Raw genomic sequence first — 20,142 nt, 5'->3', positions numbered from 1 at the left:
TGAATCAAATAAACTTCACAGCACTTCACACCCACTAGCATTTTGGAGGTGTAACTGCAGAGTGACACAGATACACCACCGCTCAAGTATAAATGCTCACAATGGCGTGGGCCACGTGCGTAGGCTACGGCATAGGGTCTGCCCCACAAGTATAAATCCCTCTTAACACTACAATACCAGTCTAACACGGTGGTGTTGCACTGACCAGGAATCTAACCCTGGCCTGCCGCATGGAGACCTCAGCAACAACTGACATTTCCTAGTTAGTAAAGTGGTGAGTATCCCCGCCTCTCACACGTGAGATTGGGCTTCCATTCCCCGACAGGAAGTGCAGATGTTTTGTTTCTTAATTATACTTGCCTAACTGGAAATTTGGTATTGAATGTAATGCGTACAAGTTATGTCTTTTCTTGTTTAAAGAAAAACACTGTTTCAGTCTCACCACGCATATTGCTATTCTGCCAACTAACACATTCTCCACCTGAGTGAGAGGAAACATCTCTCCATAGCAGCAGGTGGCGTTAGTCTGTACTTGTAATTCAAAAAGGGTACTTGTAATTCAAAAAGGGAGACCAGAAGTTCGACTGGACGGATTTGGGACTCCAGTTTGTCAGTTGGGACATTAACAACACGACCCGATGTAGAAAGTACAAAGGAATTTGACCGTGCCTTAGCACGTATAACCAGTTTGTTTCAAGTATAACCAGTATAACCAGTAGTATAAGGAGTCTGTTTCAATCTCACTTCCTCTTGATTTAAGCTTTTTGTTTACTTTACTCACTTCTTTTCTCATGCCCAGGGCTGAAGTGTCAATCAGAGTGCTCTCTTTCACTGCCAGGCTCAGCCATGGAATCAGCATGACTGATCACATTTTAACAAACAAACAAAGGGATACTGCATTGGCTGAGAATCAAAAACAAGGCCTCTCACGTGGCAGGCGAGAATTCTACCACTGAACCACCAATGCTCACATCAACTGCCATAGTAACGCTGAAACACAGGTTCAAGACGTGTAGTTCACTGCAAATAATTCCAGGCTAGGACAAAAAACTTTTCTTGTGTGAGGCTCGAATTCATGACCTTCAGATTATGAGATTGAAATGCAACCTTCTGAGCCTAAGAGGCACTAAATGCTGCCAAACTGCACAGGTTAAATCTACAGCATCTTTTATCTCAAATGAACAGAAATGACTGCTTGTCCTTCGTACAAATATTCCCTCTATGGGTAAGGCCCCATTCAAGACAGCAGTTTGCATTGGCCTGGTATCAGACCTGGGTCTCCCGCATACCAGGCGAGAGTTCCACCACTGAATCACCAATGCTGACACCAACTGCCACAGTATCCCTGAAACATGGGTTTGACACGTGTAGTTCACTGCAGATAATTCCAGGCAAGGACAAAAGACTTGCCCAGTGTGAGACTGAAACTCATGACCTTCAGATTATGAGACTGAAATGCAACCTTCAGGGCCTTAGAGGCACTAAATGCTGCCAAACTGCACAAGTCAAATCAAATCTACAGCATCTTTTATCTCAAATGAACATAAATGACTGCTTGTCCTTTGTACAAATATCCCCTTTATGGGCAAGGCCCAATTCAAGAAAGCAGTTCAAGCTTACTGTATTGGCCGGGTATCGGACCCGGGTCTCCCGCGTGGCAGGCGAGAATTCTACCACTGAACCACCAATGCTCACAAAGTCTGTCACAATGTCTCTGAAACATGGGTTCGACACGTGTAGTTCACTGCAGATAATTCCAGGCAAGAACAAAAGACTCGCCCTGTGTGAGGCTCGAATTCAAGACCTTCAGATTCTGAGATTGAAACGCAACATTCTGAGCCTAAGAGGCACTAAATGCTGCCAAACTGCACAAGTCAAATCAAATCTACAGCATCTTTTATCTCAAATGAACATAAATGACTGCTTGTCCTTCATACAAATATCCCCTTTATGGGCAAGGCCCGATTCAAGACAGCAGTTTAAGCTTACTGCATTGGCCGGGATTCAGACCCAGGTCTCCCGCGTGGCAGGCGAGAATTCTACCACTGAACCACCAATGCTCACATCAACTGCCACAGTGTCTCTGAAACATGGGTTCAACACGTGTAGTTCACTGCAGATAATTCCAGGCAAGGACAAAAAACCCACCCCTTGTGAGGCTTGAATTCATGACCTTCAGATTATGAGATTGAAACGCAACCTTCAGGGCCTAAGACACACTAAATGCTACCAAACTGCACAAGTCAAATCATGACTGCTTGTCCTTAGTACAAATATCCCCTTTATGGGCAAGGCCCGATTCAAGACAGCAGTTTAAGCTTACTGCATTGGCCGGGAATCGGACCCAGGTCTCCCGCGTGGCAGGCGAGAATTCTACCACTGAACCACCAATGCTCACAAAGTCTGTCACAATGTCTCTGAAACATGGGTTCGACACATGTAGTTCACTGCAGATAATTCCAGGCAAGGACAAAAGACTCGCCCTGTGTGAGACTCGAATTCAAGACCTTCAGATTATGAGATTGAAACTCAACCTTCGGAGCCTAAGACGCAATAAATGCTGCCAAACTGCACAAGTCAAATCTTGACTGCTTGTCCTTAGTACAAATATCCCCTTTATGGGCAAGGCCCGATTCAAGACAGCAGTTTAAGCTTACTGCATTGGCCGGGAATCAGACCCGTGGCAGGCAAGAATTCTACCACTGAACCACCAATGCTCACAAAATCTGTTACAGTGTCTCTGAAACATGGGTTCGACACGTGTAGTTCACTGCAGATAATTCCAGGCAAGGACAAAAGACTCGCCCTGTGTGAGGCTCGAATTCAAGACCTTCAGATTCTGAGATTGAAACGCAACATTCTGAGCCTAAGAGGCACTAAATGCTGCCAAACTGCACAAGTCAAATCAAATCTACAGCATCTTTTATCTCAAATGAACATAAATGACTGCTTGTCCTTCATACAAATATCCCCTTTATGGGCAAGGCCCGATTCAAGACAGCAGTTTAAGCTTACTGCATTGGCCGGGAATCAGACCCAGGTCTCCCTCGTGGCAGGTGAGAATTCTAACACTGAACCACCAATGCTCACATCAACTGCCACAGTGTCTCTGAAACATGGGTTCAACACGTGTAGTTCACTGCAGATAATTCCAGGCAAGGACAAAAAACCCACCCCTTGTGAGGCTCGAATTCATGACCTTCAGATTATGAGATTGAAACGCAACCTTCAGGGCCTAAGACACACTAAATGCTGCCAAACTGCACAAGTCAAATCATGACTGCTTGTCCTTAGTACAAATATCCCCTTTATGGGCAAGGCCCAATTCAAGACAGCAGTTTAAGCTTACTGCATTGGCCGGGAATCGGACCCAGGTCTCCCGCGTGGCAGGCGAGAATTCTACTACTGAACCACCAATGCTCACATCAACTGCCACAGTGTCTCTGAAACATGGGTTCGACACGTGTAGTTCACTGCAGATAATTCCAGGCAAGGACAAAAAACCCGCCCTGTGTGAGACTCGAATTCATGACCTTCAGATTATGAGATTAAAATGCAATCTTCTGAGCCTAAGAGGCACTAAATGCCGCCAAACTGCACAAGTCAAATCAAATCTACGGCATCTTTTATCCCAAATGAACAGAAATGACTGCTTGTCCTTTGTACAAATATCCCCTTTATGGGCAAGGCCCGATTCAAGACAGCAGTTTAAGCTTACTGCATTGGCCGGGAATCGGACCCGGGTCTCCCGGGTGGCAGGTGACAATTCTACCACTGAACCACCGAACCACCAATGCTCACAAAGTCTGTGAGCATTGGTGGTTAAACCTGTGAGCTTGTAGCTTTGACCTCACTATGGCCGAGGTTCAGAGAAGGTGCCCAGTCAGCCTAGCATTTCATAGGCTGGTTTGCCTGCAAACACAAAGACATATAAATTGCTTTTTAGATGTAGAACAAATTCAACTGATTATTCAGTAGTACACGTGTGTAACTTCCTGAGAAACCTCCTTGTCTAGTTGTGATCCCGGTTAACAGTTAACGCTAGCCTAACTACGAACATGTGCAGGCAACGCTGCGTAAAAACACATTTTTCCTTCCTAAACAAGTCACACTGGTTATTTCCACACGATATTTATAACTTACCTTTGTGAAAATGCTTTGAACACACCACCATGTGTGGTGGAGTGTTGTCGAAGGTAATGTTCAATCTCCTTACTGCTGCTACCCATGCCATTCATCGCCTCCTTGTGACCTCCGTGATGTGGCTTGAGCTGTTTTTCCACGCTGGAATACGATAGAAGCCTAATCCTTTGATTAACCCATAGCGATCGTGAGAACGGCTACAGCAGTTGAAAATGCAGCAGCTAATCGGCATTTTGTTAGTCGGCAGTCTAGACTCGATTCAATCCTCTTCTTCTTCTCACTCAATTCAATTACATCTGGCACCTCTGCTCTTTGTATACGCGAGGTCCCGTGATGCTTTGCGTTCACCGTGGGGAATACATCATTGATGACGACACATCTGCAATCTCTATAAAGAGGCATTCACGAGGACAGCTACATATTCTCTTCCTGGTTGAAAACAGCTGTTGCAAAGCCGCTTTGGAGTCTATCGGCTCGTGTTTCTTCACTCAAATTGATGAACCGCCAGCTGCCATTGTTAGCTTAGCCTCTGTTGTTGTTTTGCGGCAGCCTCCGGAGGTGAAGACAGATAAGGTAAGGGGCATGACATTTCTGATACACACTCTAAGCGTTTCACCAATCACAACAGACTGAGCGAGCTGACCAATCAGAGCAGACTGGGCTGCTAGGGAGGCGGGACATATACCAAACACAGCGTTTCAGACAGAGGTGCTGCAGCAGTGAGCAGTGCAAGACATATAATGTGTGTTTTGAACATTAAAGCACATAAATATATTCCACTAGACCCCAGTATTACATATTTATATCAACATGACCCTGAAAAAAGCATAATAGGTCTCCTTTAACAGTGAGATCAATGAGTTAGAGTTTACAATGAACCTGGGTACAAATCCTAGTTGTCTCAGATTAGTTATTTGTGGTGTCAAATAAGTTTTTGAGAGCATTAATATAGAGATGTTGAGCTTTTCAAATGATGATCAGTATAAGTGTGTGCTTGTAAATCACCCCTTAAACCTGTCAAACGCTGCTAGAGGCATGACAGTTTGTAAGTGTGCAGAAATTATTTGTAGTTGTAGAAAAGAACTTCTGATACATGATTTTTGCCTAACTGGATTAGTTAAAGATTAAAATACATATAGACAACATAACGACTAAAAGTTGATTAAAATGTCATTAATGTTCATTGACTAAAACAATGAAGGATAGAAATGACTAAAATGTCACTAAAACAAATAATTATTTTTGTCTCAAGACTAAATCTAAAATAGCTGTCAAAATTAACACAGCAACTGGTCATGTTACATTTTGAGGTAAACTCATAAAAAAGAAAATGTCCAGTGCTCACCACAGCAAGTAATCTCTTGCACTTTCTCTTACACAATCTGGATTCAGAGAGAGAAAGAGAATATGGCAGCAGAATGGCCAGATCTGTGCCCTCTGGTTCAAATAGTAGTGGTAGTGGTAATGGTGGGAAGCAGGGGGCTCAACTCAAATTACCTGGGGGCCATTGGCTAGGCTGCTCTCCTCTAAGGAGGCTGCTTGCACACAAAGAAATTAATAAATTTCAGTGTTACATTCTTTCAACAACACACTTTATGCATTATGCACTTAAAGGCTGAGCAACCCATGTTCACCTCTCCTCTCTGTTGTTCCTACCATACCATGGTAGGTACAACAGGTACAGTTGGTATGTTTAGTGCCACTGAGGCTGTATTCATGGAGAACAGCACCTCTCTGCTTACTCTGTTTTCTCACAGAGCTTATTTGGAAGCTAAATTAGTAGACATAGTATCTCCCTCTGTCTCTGGTGGCGGTGTTTATGAAAACGTATATGTTTTTGTGAAAAATCAGACCCAAGGTTTCAACTTTCAGACCGCAGTGGGAGAATGAATGTTGACTGTAGGCCTGGCTCAGGAATGCAGCTTCATCAAAGAGAGGTCAGGTAACCTGCTAGAATATTAAATAATAAATGTGAAATAAGTGATACAATACATTCTAAACATGTTGGGGACTTATCCTGATGTGAGCTGGATCGCATCTCCAGGCAGGCAAATTGAGACTTCTTCTGCAAACCCGAACTCCAGGTTTCAAAACATCCTTTTAGACATCACAGACATCCTGTATCACACACTTTATTTTTACAAACAAGTTACATTTCAACAACATCATCAAACTGTGCATTATTTTGCAGTGCAGAATGGCCCCAGAGAGCTGAAACACTAAAACTAGAGGTTAACAAACAGTGAAGCTTTATTTAATATCCCATGCCATTGTTGAAGTCAAAAGAATAACTGACCTAGACCAACTTCAGTGTATCTCATACAAGGGTTTCTGAGAATAGAGCAGTTGTAGAGTTTTCTGGAGGCTCAGATGTAGACTTGATAGATGTCTTTGCATCTGTTAAGTTCATTTTGCGTCTCTTAATGTACTTGTCTATGGGGAACACTTTGGGCAAAAGATTAGGAGCCATCTGGGTCTTGTTAATAGAAGGTGTAATGTTTTGGAGTATCTGATTCTCCTTCATTGAGGGGGTGTTGGTAGGAGCTGCGGTCTGGTTAGGCTTTCTGTATTTTGATGGTGATTTGAGTGGAGTCTTCTGGGGCTTCTTTTTTGGAAGACGGGACAGTCTTGTGACTCCCACCACCTTCAGTTTAATTGGGGCTTCAGATATTCCGGCCATGTTCCGTGCCTGGCACCGATATTCACCAGCATCCTTGTACGATAACCCGTTCAGGCTGATTATCGACCAGCGAACCCCCACTCGAGGAGATTCCTGCATAACTAAAACATAAAAGGTTGATCAATCTTAGTTCTCAACACACTGTATCAGTCTTTTTCTTCCAAGTATGACTTAGGGTTTTACATGGACAACCTTTGAGACCAGATCCAACTAAATCTAAGCAATTTTCCCAAAGCCATGAAGTCCTTAGAAATGAAACAATGAATAAATAAATGAATAAATAAATCAACAAGTTGTAAGCTGGTTAAAATCATACTTGGAATGTAGACGTAAAAATTTATTATATGAAATCATCACTTCAAATTTACAAATTGGATGTACCACATGGCTTGATATTGGGCCCCTTGATCTTATGCTTTTACCACATATAAATGAATGCTTTAAATAAGTTGCATGTCAATGTATGCAGATGACACAATACTTTATGTGACAGCAGAAACTCCTCATCAGGCTGCAGAGTTTTCTAGGCAGCCTGTCACTGTCTCTCAGTCACTGCAGGATAGCTGCCTAACACTATATCATTTTTTGTTTTGTTTTGTTTTGTTTTTTTTTAAAAAAAAAAAAAAAGAAAGCCACCGTCAGTGAAAACAAGAACAACTGTGAAAAGTTGTAACACGAAGAACAAATCAGAAGAGAAGTCACTGGAGAAAAAAAATACTTGTAGAATGAAATCATAGCATTCTTTTTTTCAGTGGAACTTTTTTGCAGTGCCAACTTTTTCCAATAAAAGTGTTTCAGTGTGTTTCAAAGTGTTTCCTTTTTCAGTTCAACTTTGTTTTCAGTGTTTTTGATTTTATTTTCAATGCCAAAATTTAAAGCCATTGTCCTAGCTCCTTACACTTAAAGTGACGCTGAGCTTAGTGAACGGTTGTTAAATCAAGAAGAGGACTAGAGCCAGATGCTGTCAAGTGAGTGACACTGTGGGGAATGAGTCGGGCAACGACAGAAAACTAGCCAAGCTCAGCAAGGTTTTATGTAAGGTTTGATCATTTCTTGTTGATTGGCATTCCATTGTGTTGTGGCTTGTTAAAACCTAGTAAAGCCATAATGCTCTGTGGTAGTCATATCCCCTAGACCTGATATGAATCATTTCAGCAGTACTGCCTGGGCCTTGACAAGAGTATCAGATTTGTGTTTTTCTAAAAGAATGATATCCCCCAACAATTTCAGTTATCCCAGCTCACACAGTACATCAATATGACATCAGACTGACTTTGGACTCTTTCATCAAACAGACGTTTAAATTTGGTTGGATTGAAAATCGGGTTGACAGTATTTTAAATGTCTAATGACATTAGAATTTTATCTTGCGTGGATGTTCACATTATGACATTTTGCAGGCGTTGGGTATTGTTCCTCATACTTTACAACTAAATGTAATGTAACAACTTAAAACTAACAAAATATAAACATCATCTGTCGTTAGCATTCTATATCAAATTGACTCTGGCATTTGACATTGTCCTGACATAGAATTTTGGCCACCTGACATCACAACTTAAATTCAACCAAATATCAGCATCTAACAATGTTGGTGGCCAGCTGGGATTCATTTTGTTTAGTTGCATACAGTTTTTGAGTAAAGCCTGTATACTGAAATTACATCTAAAATGTATGCAGCAATTGTGTGAATGAATAGCAGTGGTTTTGATGTTGTGATTGACAGCTGTGTGTGCCACTTGGTGTGCTCATGATCAATGGCTCTGCTCATGATAAGTTGGTTAGGTGTATGGGAGGGAACTCAATACCACGAGACTGCTACAATGCAAACTCTAGCTCCAAATTAAGTCATCAGCACAAGATGGTAGTGGTTGTATCTGGGATACATTTGTGAAGTGTGAGGAATTGGAGATGCGATGTCCATCTTTATATACAGTCACTGGTGCAAAAATCACAGAAAAGCAAATACAGGGGAAACACTGGTATTGAGTGAATATGAATGTGAGCCCTGTATGCTATAAAAATCAAAATATAGCACCACTTACAGCTCTCCAAGTTCCTGGGTAGCTGGTCAGAATTCTCAAGGATGTCTTGTTGGCAACAACCTGCGCAGAGAACAAAATCACAACATGACTGATGCTCAGATCGTAGTAACATCCCTTCATCACCCCAAAGAGATCCTGGATCACTTACCAGTGTAGGCCGAGGTTTTGATCCAGGTCAGGGTTGGTGTTGGGTAGCCGGTGGCGTCACAGCGGAGGATTACATTGCTGCCCAGTGGAGAGATGACTCTGGTGGCTGCGGGCTGGACTGAAGGCCTCATACAGCGGGACATCCCAGCCTGTGTCACCATCATCGTTGACTGGCCCAGAGACCTGCGGCATATCAGGAGCTGGTCCATGAGAACTACAGGACTCCCCAGGGACATGGACAAGGACATCACCATGGAGATCTGACAGTCACACAACCAGGGGTTGTCATGAAGACCTGGGTATTCAGGACAATTGAAGTTATCCACATAATTGTCATGTTTTATTTGTGTCATAAATTGGATGGAAAAATGTAGTAGCAGCTTTATGGTTTAAGCTTGGTTGTTCAGTAATTCAATTCAATTCAATTTTATTTATAAAGCCCAATATCACAAATCACAATTTGCCACAGATGGCTTTACAGTACACAACATCCCTCTGTCCTTTGGACCCTCACAGTGGATAAGGAAAAACTCTGCACACCCTTTAACAGGGAAAACAATGGTAGAAACCTTAGGAAGAGCAACTGAGGAGGTATCCCTCTTCCAGGACGGACAGACATGCAATAGATGTCATGTTTACAGTACAGATCAACAGTGGTGTTCTTTGAAGCAACTTTCTACCAAAGAAATTTTCACAATAAAAACTGTGAACAGTGATGTCTCAAGAGTCAAGAGTTCCATTTGATAACAACATGTTGCAAAGTAAAACAAATGTTAAAAGAAACAGACTGCTAATAGCTTACATGGATAGGTAAACCAAATAACTCTGTAAGGAACTCTTTAAGATCATGTATCTTGACTGGGCCCTATGTTGTCTGAACGATATTCACACATTGGGCATCTTTAGGCACAAGATAGACCCCAAGTAGTGCTGAAGCACGTGTCCTTTTGACCCCTGACCGGATAAGTGTGTAGTTTGGAGGGTAGATTAGGTGGTTTACTTGTTTATTTAATCAAAGAATAGTGTTTTAAAATGTTGTGCAAAGATTTGTTTATTGTGAGTGGTTATTCATTGTATAGACAAATACAGTGTGCACAATGTGGCACTGTTTCTTTGTTGTTGCCTGTTTTAAGGAAATGATAAATGTAGAAAGTTAATATTTATGTGTAGCAGCTGCTAGGTGCACATAGTATAGATATTGAAACATCTCATATGTAAGCTAGACAGACATCCCCTGCTCATTACTGTGTGCAAATGTATTGTATGTACATAAGCCTCAGAGCCCTCCTGGTGCTAGCAGACACATTGAAACCTCCTGGCAGGATGCACTTTGCACGCACACAAAATGTAAAAAATAAAAAACATTAAATGTAAATGTAAATTTTTCTGGAAAGGGTGCCCATTTTTTGACTTGAGCTCCTGGCCTGCCAAATGTTTGTGCACGGCACTGGGCATCTTCATTTCTTTGTTGAGTTAAATCAAGGGTAGTTGCTTTAGACAGTATTAGAACATAATGTGCCTCCATGGCTGCAAAACATACTGTACCCAAAACTCTTCTTTGTACTAGTCCTCCCTGCTGTCCTGGGAGCGGAAACCACAGGTCCAGCAGCTCAACAGGTAATATAGTCAGCCTGAGGAGAGGAAAGGAGAGGAGAGGAGAAAAGTTGAACGCATCTATTGCATACTACTGACAGCTCTGTAGCACCCTACATCATTGGGCTACATGTTTTTGTGTTATCTGGTCTAAGTGGCAACCTCCGCAGCTGAAAAATGACGCCAACACGGAAGTGCCAAAAACTGCAGTTCTTCAATGGCCTGTAGGGTGATCAAGCCTGTTTATTTTGGATTTATACTAATGGACTTTTACTCAGCATCCTTACATCAGAGAAGAATGGGTGACCAACCACTGGGTCACTTCAAAGATAGACCTTCACTCAACTGATAAGCTCTCAATAACCCCCACATCACCAGATGTGGCTGGAGAGTTTACGACACGTCACAAACTCTGGAAACAAACAAAGAGACAGACTCAGCCACATGGTCTGAAATGTGTTTCAAATGTAAATCACTGAATAAACTAAAGAGGAGAACGCAACTTTATTATTTAACATGTTGGTGTTGGTGTTATCCAGGAAGAAGATTCAAGTTGAGATGCCACTCTGACACCATGACCCCTATGGTGCAGAGGTCTGTACGTATGTTAATGTGATAACACCCACCTTTCCCTGCAGTTGTCTTTTAAGAGGACAAACAGAAATGCAGATACCAGGAACCAACATGTGTTGATTGTAATTTTATGTTTCACCTTTCTTTCTATGTACACATGTACATATATATATGATGTTATAACACGATCACCATGTATAACATTTAAATCTGAATTGGTAGTGTCTGTTGACCACTTATTTATAAGTGGGTAATATCCTGTTGCAGACAATGTGTGTTTGGTACCATTCAATAGCAGACAGCGCCTCGTTGGTAAATATGGAAGCATTAGAAATGTTCCAAGCTCCATTAACCATCTAGGAAGCAATTAAAGTAAATTAAACCTTAAACTAGCAAAGGTACAGGAGGGGAGGAGTGAAATGTCCCGCCAGTGACAGTGAACTGCTCCTACTGGACTCAGCCTGACACAGACAGCTGGCAAGGCCAATCACAGCACAGAGGCCGGAGCCTGCCTGCCAGTCTCAACCCCTTGGAACAACTATAAGATTAGAAGAGACTTTTGTCTTGATGAAAAAATGAAGAACTAGAAGAAGAACTTTTGAGAAGCTGGCAGACCATGCTGGGCCCCATCCAGCGTGGCCCCGCTGGGCAATTTGATTGCATCCTGAGCAGAACTGAACATGCTAAAACCCAACAGAAAGAACTTTATGCCACAAGGTCTGCCTAACTCCTGTGTCCTGGACCAACAAGGTCAGGACTGAAGAAAGGCAGACTCCTGCATGCCCACACTGGGTGTGCGAAGATGACCGACATGGAGATCCAAGCTCACCCGAGCCAAAGTTGCCATGTGGGCTCAAGAACGCCCAAAAGTGCCCAGGGGCTCCAAGAAGTTCAACCGAGGAGAAGAGAAGGACCAGCTGAGCAGGCTGCCCCGTGGGACAGCACCAGGAGCAGTTCACACCAAGGAGCAGCGCTGCTTTTTCCTCTTCCCCCTCAAGAGCATCTTCTTTCTGGTCTGCTACAACTCAGGCGAAACAACATGATTTTCCTGTGCTGGGGTTTGATGTGTAGTTTAATAAGTATGGTAGGGGGCATTAGATAAAACTAGGATTTCCCCTAAGTTTTCAGATGTTTAATTTTTTGCTTCCCATGCCTCTCAGCTGTTAAATGGTGCTTTTCACAGTTCATGTCAAAGTTTCCTCTGATAATCATCTTACCATTGCTCACTGCTTCATCTGGTTTACTCTGGTCATTCATTCATTCATTAGCGTCGCTGTATTCATTTCATTCCACTCATAGTTGCATTTACTAATTGTCTTGTCTGTTGTTAGTTGTATTGCGTCTTGGTCTCCTGTGTCAGTAGTTTAGAATAAATGTTTGTCTATAAAGTCGTTGTCTTGGTTTTCTGTAGGATTACATTCAGTCACTTTACAGGTGCAAAGATCCTGGCTATTTGAGCTCTATTTGAATTGATAATTGATAATTAATAATTTCCCCAAAGTGCGTTAAACATTCTTGTCTGATCAACAAGAGGTGTGGTTTTATTAGTCTGACTATGAAATTATATCACTGGACAAAAAATTAAAGTGGTTATGTTTAATAATTCTTATTAATGTCACTTTTTCCTAATATTGCGCTAATCAAACCCTACAGTATTCATGGTGAAAAACGTAGGCACCTGAATAAACTGTTTATAATTAAACAAATCTTACATATGTCATGGTGGAGAATGCAAACCCTAAATGAATCATATCAATCAAACTTTCCATACAAAATGGTGGAGAATGTTGGCGAGCATTTATTTAATAAATGCTGCCACAGAATAAATGATAAATTATGTAACAATCAATATTTCCTACAGGCCACTTCAGCCTGGCTTCAACAGCAATCATTAGACTGCCATATTAAAATGTTTACATGCATATTTACAGCCTGGTACAAAAAATTGTTTTGGTTTCTATAGCTAATTTTTCCATTCATGACAACTGTGTGCACAACAGGTGGGTGCTGTCCATTGACAAGTTGTGGCCTCACCAACAGGGCTGCATAGGTAACATAACCAAGGCTAAGCCCAGATTCACAGAGCAGAGTTACCTGTAGCTGTTGCTATTTTAGTGTATTTTCAGTTCATGAAAGTTAATTGGATCATTTTTAGTTTTCTTCAACAGTTGTTCTTAAAGACCCTCTGAATCAGCTGTTTGATAGTTCAAGCCTGTTTTTCACAAGCGAAAATTAGCATGAGTATTGGCATTTTTCAACCTGGACCCTGTTACCCTGTATAAAAAAATTAAGAAATTGTTCTAGCATTAAGGGAGCCAGCAGCGTCCAGCAGCCACAGCACAAGCTACTATAGAGGCACACGAGGCAATTAAACACTTTCAGTTTCTGTCCATTTAAAAGTGGTTAATTTTGCCACAGAGTGGCTTCAGTGTCTGAAGTGTCTTACGTTTCCCTTGATCCAGTCTGTTTGTTATTGCCTCGTTAGGCAGAAGTCTCCTTCTGGAATATCACAAGATGTCACTTGTTGCAGGAAAACAACTGTGGAAATATGTGTGAGTTCTGGAGTATAGTAATGAGACTAGTTTATAGTAAACATAGTTTAGTGTTATCTAAATGATATTTATTGTCATGGTTGATTTTTAACTGACATCAATCACATGGATGAGGCTTTTAAATTTGACCGCCGCCCATATTTATGTGAGTCGTAGTATATGGATGAAGTATGGATGAGGAGATAGAGAGATAAAAAAAAAACACAGCAGGGGATGAACAAGCTGCAGGACATGAAGCTGGGAGACAGTGGAGTTCCTGGGGTTGCTGTGACCATCTGCCCACTGAGAAAAATGCCTGTGTTGTAAAGAGTGGTTCTTGTTTGCACATTTCTGACTGTGCCAACAAAATGAGGAGTCACACCTGGAGCAGCTGACACAGAATAGTCTTTGTTGGATATAGACGCTCTGAAGTTGTGGTAAAACTCCTGTCCATACACTGTGCACGTAGACCTGTGGGCCTGCAGTGATCTGGGATGTCTACTACCTGTCAAAGAGGATAAGAAATCCAGAGCTTGGGCTGGGCTGTTCCCAGAGTGGATTTACCTGCTGCAGACGAGAGGAGGTAGGCTAATGCTATTTGCTAAAGAAATTATGTTTACATTGCAGAGCGTTACACATGTAAGCATAGCAGGATAATGGCAAAACAATCAATCAATAAATGATTAGGAGGTGCAAAATATCAACTGATTCAGCACTGATAATACATCTATACAGACTGATTACCCATTTTCATCAGCTGACATTCATAGTGGTGGAAAAATATTTATGCTTTGGTATTATACAACCTATGTTTTTATCATATTTTATGCCCACATTTGTCCTTCCTATACATCAAGAAGGTCAATCAATCAATCAATCAATTATAATAAATATAAAGCCCAATATCACAAATCACAATTTGCCTCAGAGGGCTTTACAGCATACGACATCTGTCTGTCCTTAGGACCCTCACAGCGGATAAGGAAAAACTCCCCCAAAAAAACCTTTAACGGGGAAGTTGTGGTACAGTAGCAAAGAGGATAGTGTAATAAAGAGAAGCATCAGCAGGATGTAATGAAATTGTTGACAGCAATAGAAAAATCTCCGCTGCCTTTTTTCTCTCCCTCTCTCTCCCCTTCCTCTCTTCATGCACATAGTCATTGAGCCACATTGTCAAAATCAGGTAAATAATCATCCATGATATTAAAAATCTTTTAGCTAACACTGAACTACTTTTACTGTAAACTACTCTAGTTATTGAACTCTCTCCAAATCTCACTCATGTTTCCACTGTTCTTTTCCTGCAACAGCCGACATCTCGTGACATCTTGTAATATTTCAGAAAGAGACTTCTTCTTAATGGGGCAATAACGAACAGACCGGATCAAGTGGAAGGTAAAGAGACACCTCAGACAGTTATAATAACAACGTGAGCCACTCTGTGTCAAAAATAACCACTTTTAATGGACATACAGTCATGGTGTTCAATTGCCCCGTGTGCTTCCATTGCAGCCTGTTGTGTAGCTGCTGGCTCGCTCAGTACTGGACTGATTTCAAAACTTGTTCACATCAGTCTCTTTGACCAAGTTACGTGGGGAAATAGGGTCCAGGTTGAAAAATGTCAAAGTTACCAAGCTAGCAACTAGTGTTAGGATTAGCTCCACCTTGATGTCCAAATATGGTCACTTCTGCCTAAGAAACTCCAGATGGCAGCGGCCAAAATGCCAAACTCAAGGGTTCAAAACAGGAGTCCATAACCAACTGGTGATGTCATGGAGCTATGTCCATTATTTTTATGAAGTGGACACACCTGTTGCTGGACAGGTCGAGGTAGGTGATGTTGGGAAGAAAGAGAGAAGCTTGAGCAGGAAGACTGGACAGACGGTTGTTGTGGAGACCCAGAGTCTGGAGGCGGGGCATGTCTCTGAGCCCCTCCCAGGGGAAAGATGTCAGGAGGTTTCCATCCAGACGCAACTCTCGCAGGGCCTTTAGGTTGACAAAGCTGCTGGGATGGATGGATGTGATGGAGTTGTAGGTCAGCCACAAAAAACGCAGCTCTGACAGGTTGTAGAAGGCTGCCCGGGGCACCCTGGAGATCAAGGTCTTCTCTAAACGCAGTTTTACTGTATCAGCTGGGACATTAATAGGAACAGCTGAGATTCCAGGGTCACTGCACTGCACCAACCTGTGATGTTAAACACAAACCTGTAAGAACTGAAGTTTGGACAGATAAACACAAAGACATGTTATTTCTAAGTATAGTCATTCATGCTATTTGATCGTGTTCTAGGTTTTTATTCTGAAAAGGTGACACAAATTATACAAATACCATAAATACTCAAACACCATTTTGTTTGTCTGATGTTTTTTATTATAACAAATTGATTAAAGTTCCACAAATCTGTCATATTTGCAGTTATTTTTATTACCAAAATGTATGCATGCATGTACAAAAATGCAGAATGCATTTCCTACCTGGAAATTAATTTCAAAAAGCCTTTCTTTGATTTTAAAACCTGCCTCTTTACATCATATTCCCCCTCTTCTATGGAGGCTGAAGTGTACCACTGGTGTGCCATTGAGCAGTAATTTAAGTTCTGTGGTCATAGCTTTAGCAGTGGTTGGACTCTAAAGCTGAAAAAACACCAGTGCCGCTGCGGCACGCATCAAGCGCTACCCCTAGCACACACTGGACACGTCACACTGCAGCTTGTCAGCAGACAACGATGCAAAGTTATTATTACTTTTAATGAAAGATCTGTACTTCCTCCACCTTTACATTAACTTTAAATCATGTGTGGAGAGCCCCTAATTAAACTTGATTTCACACCTGAAGAGCTGATCTCCAGAGTTATGACTTGCCAGGCAATATCTTTTTGGCCATTGTCTTTATAATGAAGGAATTGTGGGTTATTTAGCTCAAGATATTTCTCTACCTCAACAACGAGTCTCTCCTCATCCATTCTTTGTCACACGAGACACAGCAACAGCAACTGAGTTCTCTTTATCCATTCATGGTGAGGAGAGGAGTTGAGCTGCTACAGGAGCAGAGGAAAAGAACTGCTACAGTAGCCAGTATGTACAAGCAATTGCGTTAAAAATGCATTAAATTCCGGCGGGCAGCAAGGCTGGAGATAGGACAGTGGCATAAAGTGCAGCGGGCGCTTCATCCAGGAGTGCTGAAGTGTGTCTAGCCACCACCAGTGTGGGGTTATACATTAAAAAATAAGAGGGGCTTATTTTTTGAAGCGCGGCATTTGCCGCTGGTGTGTTTTGGCCTATTTTTAGAGGGTACACTGCTTACACTGTCTCTAAATGGGAAAAATGGGGATCATTAATATAAAGGCAGAACACGCATCTTTTAAAAATCCATCTTGCAATTTTATTTTAAAATGAAATTTTTAATTTTTAGAACAAAATAAGAAAATGGCACTTTTATCTTTTTAAGTATTTTCTTAATTTGGAGCTTTATAATGCATATTTTTTTATTATTTTTGAATTTGCTAGTTTATTAATGGATTACAATGAAATCCTGTATAGTTATTATTATTATTATTATTACAGTATAATTACTCTAGTGATTCTCTCTGGGCTCCAAACTCTTACGCCATATTACTAACATCAATTGCTCTACAGCACCACTGGCACTGGCAAAAAATCCACATTTTTATTTATTTTTTTTTTTTTTTACTTATTTATTTTTTTACAGTCAAGACAAACTGTGCAATACTCCTGGCCTCAAGCCTTCATGGAATACTTTGCTTTTGAACTTTTCATCCAAAATCAGCAGTATATGATGATATAACATTTTCTGCTGTTCAACAGATGTATTCTTGTTGGAATGATACATTTTTTTGTTAGCCTGTACTAAATTTGGCTGCAACAAGATTACTGCAACCCTGTCCCTGTGCGTGTTATCCATTATTATCCATCCATCCATTATCTGTAACCGATTATCCTTTACAGTGTTGCAGCTGGCTGGAGCCGATCCCAGCTGATATTGGTTGGCAGACTATCACAGGGCTGACACATTGAGACAGAAAACCATTCAGACTTACATTCACACCTATGGGCAGTGGTGGAAGAAGTTTTTAGATCTTTTACCTAGGTAAAAGTATCAATACCACAGTATAGACATACTCTGTTACAAATAAAAGTCCTGCATTAGATTTTTGTCTTAAAATAAAGTGTAAAAATACTAGCATCAGTATACACTTAAAGAACCAAAAGTTAAAGTACCAATTATGCAGAATGTCCCATTTCATAATGATATACTATTATATTAATGGAATATAAATAATAATGCAATAATGTGTTCATCACCTTAATGTTGCAGCTGGTGAAGGCGGAGCTATGTGGATTACTTCATATATTGGTGGGTTGCTAAACCTACAATAATATAACGGAATTTATTACTTGATTTTTATTAATAATCTAAATCTGCTGAGTAACTCGAAGCTAAAGCTGTCATAAATGCAGTGGAATACAAAGTACAATATTTACCTCTAACATGCAGTGGAGTAGAAGTATATAGGCACATAAAATGGAAATACTCAAAGTACAAGTATTTCAAATTGAAGTTAAGTACAGTATTTGAGTAAATGTACTGAGCCTCATTTCACCACTGCCTATGGACAATTAAGCTGCATGTCTTTGGACTGTGGCAGGAAGCCAGAGAACCCATACAAAACCCACACTGACATAAGAGTACATGCAAACGCCACACGTGAGAGCCTGAGCCGGCCCTCCACTTTTTTCCCCACCTAATTTTATTGATCATCAAGTCTCTTCTGTAGTGGAATTAACATCATTTTACACGCATACTCTTATTGTGATAGCCCACCAGCAGATGGAGACATAAAATAGAATGCTCTTCAATGTATGTAACATTTATTTATTGTGCAAAATACAAAAAAGTATGTTGGCCAATTCTAATAGTTCATTTTAAAGCCTATATCCGCCAATACCAATATTGTGCATCCATAATATGCACAGGGCAGACCATATCATTACACCTGCCTTCTGCAGTATGGATACCATCCATTTACTAAATATTTACTTATAACCAATTTGTCAAATCATGACATCAAAATGATCAAACATAACATTATCTGAATCAGCATTACTGTGTTTGTTACATAAAACATAATTTGAGTACAGTAGTCAGTACAACAGGCCATAATGAGTTGTGTTCCCACAGAAACAAATCAGTGACACACACAAATACACAGTGATGAGAATGAAATGAGCCTCACTCAACCTGAGCTCTGTTATTCCACTGTTCCCATACGAGCAGACACATAACGCTGGACAGGATTGGACCGCCGACAGAGAGGACTGCAAGATGTGAATGAGGACCAGCAGATACATCCTTCTTCAGAAAAACTGCATACTCAGACAGGTACTTTGTATCTCCATATTCCCAGCCTTCTCCAGTCTCAGGTTGTGTCCACAGTGCAGAGTAAAACTGAATCCCAGATTAGCTGGGATTACACTGCTTACAAGCGGCATGTAATCCCACGCCTCACTGTCAGAGTAACAAATCACAACATCAGGGCAAGCCCAAGCCTTTTTGGGCCTTGAGGACAATTTTGTCCCACCACCCCACCCTGTGGAGTATTCCATATTGAGCATTTTACAGTACAGAACAATTTGAGACATCGTCCATGTAGGTTTACTACAGGTACTGTTTATTGCTGTCACTCAGTGCTGTTTAACATCATTTTAAGTGGTGCTGAAAGTTAACTCTGGTGTTAAAGGTAGATAAACACTGTATAGACTCAAACAAAAGTAATCCCTCTAAATCACCTGGTATGACCCACTCTCAGTGTGTGGTGGTGTAGTTATCTGCAGAGACTCTGCCCTCTGTCTGTCCGTTCTTTTATTTTGCTGTGTTCAGGATGTTCCTAGGCAGAGTGCTCAGGTGGGGTCGGGATTTTAAAAAATGTAGCTGACCAGGTGCCACAACGTAAGCAGCATGCACCCAAGAGGAATAATAATCACAGCAGATGTCAAGGACCTAACCCTGACCCTAACCCACCCAAACTAAATTCATGGATAACCAGGAGCATATCCTTATAATGGACAAATTTATTTTTGCTGTTAGAGACCAATTTGAGAAATGGAACAAATTACATCCCAACAGCAGAATACACAAAATGACATACTGTATTAGACACGTATTAATTAGCCTAAAAATATGCAATAGACTTAGTAATGACTTGTACAAAATATTTGTAAGATGTTGGAAGACACATTGCAATAAAGTATTAAAAATAAAATTGCAGACACAGTACCAAAAAATAATACTTAACTAGCGTAAGGCAAAAGGCTCGTTCCAAAAGCAAATTTAATCTAGGGTTGCCCTCCACTTTCACTTTAGTTGGGGAGTGTATTTGCAAACAGTTACTGACAGTTCCTGCATAGTCTA

General features: G+C 41.1%; 1 protein-coding gene and 2 non-coding genes across 3 annotated transcripts; all 3 read right to left on the bottom strand.

Moving 5' to 3' along the window:
- Positions 1-1,620: 1,620 nt before the first annotated feature.
- trnag-gcc (transfer RNA glycine (anticodon GCC)) lies at positions 1,621-1,691 on the bottom strand. Its single transcript has one exon. It is a non-coding gene; the product is annotated as a tRNA-Gly (tRNA).
- A 632-nt stretch (positions 1,692-2,323) lies between these two features.
- On the bottom strand, positions 2,324-2,394 carry trnag-gcc (transfer RNA glycine (anticodon GCC)). The gene has a single exon. It is a non-coding gene; the product is annotated as a tRNA-Gly (tRNA).
- Positions 2,395-6,306: 3,912 nt separating this feature from the next.
- On the bottom strand, positions 6,307-19,152 carry lrit3b (leucine-rich repeat, immunoglobulin-like and transmembrane domains 3b). The gene is made up of 6 exons (XM_033643510.2): positions 18,973-19,152; positions 15,523-15,897; positions 10,561-10,646; positions 9,017-9,310; positions 8,869-8,928; positions 6,307-6,924 (listed from the first exon to the last, which is right to left on the bottom strand). Exons 1-6 carry the CDS (start codon positions 19,080-19,082, stop codon positions 6,461-6,463), a joined length of 1,389 nt encoding a protein of 462 aa, XP_033499401.2. The 5' UTR covers positions 19,083-19,152; the 3' UTR covers positions 6,307-6,460.
- Between the last annotated feature and the right edge of the window lie 990 nt (positions 19,153-20,142).

This window comes from Epinephelus lanceolatus, chromosome 15, assembly GCF_041903045.1.
Source record: "Epinephelus lanceolatus isolate andai-2023 chromosome 15, ASM4190304v1, whole genome shotgun sequence".
NCBI lineage: Eukaryota > Metazoa > Chordata > Actinopteri > Perciformes > Serranidae > Epinephelus > Epinephelus lanceolatus.
Note: the sequence above shows the minus strand (reverse complement) of the source record. Positions and strands in the feature narration are given on the sequence as shown.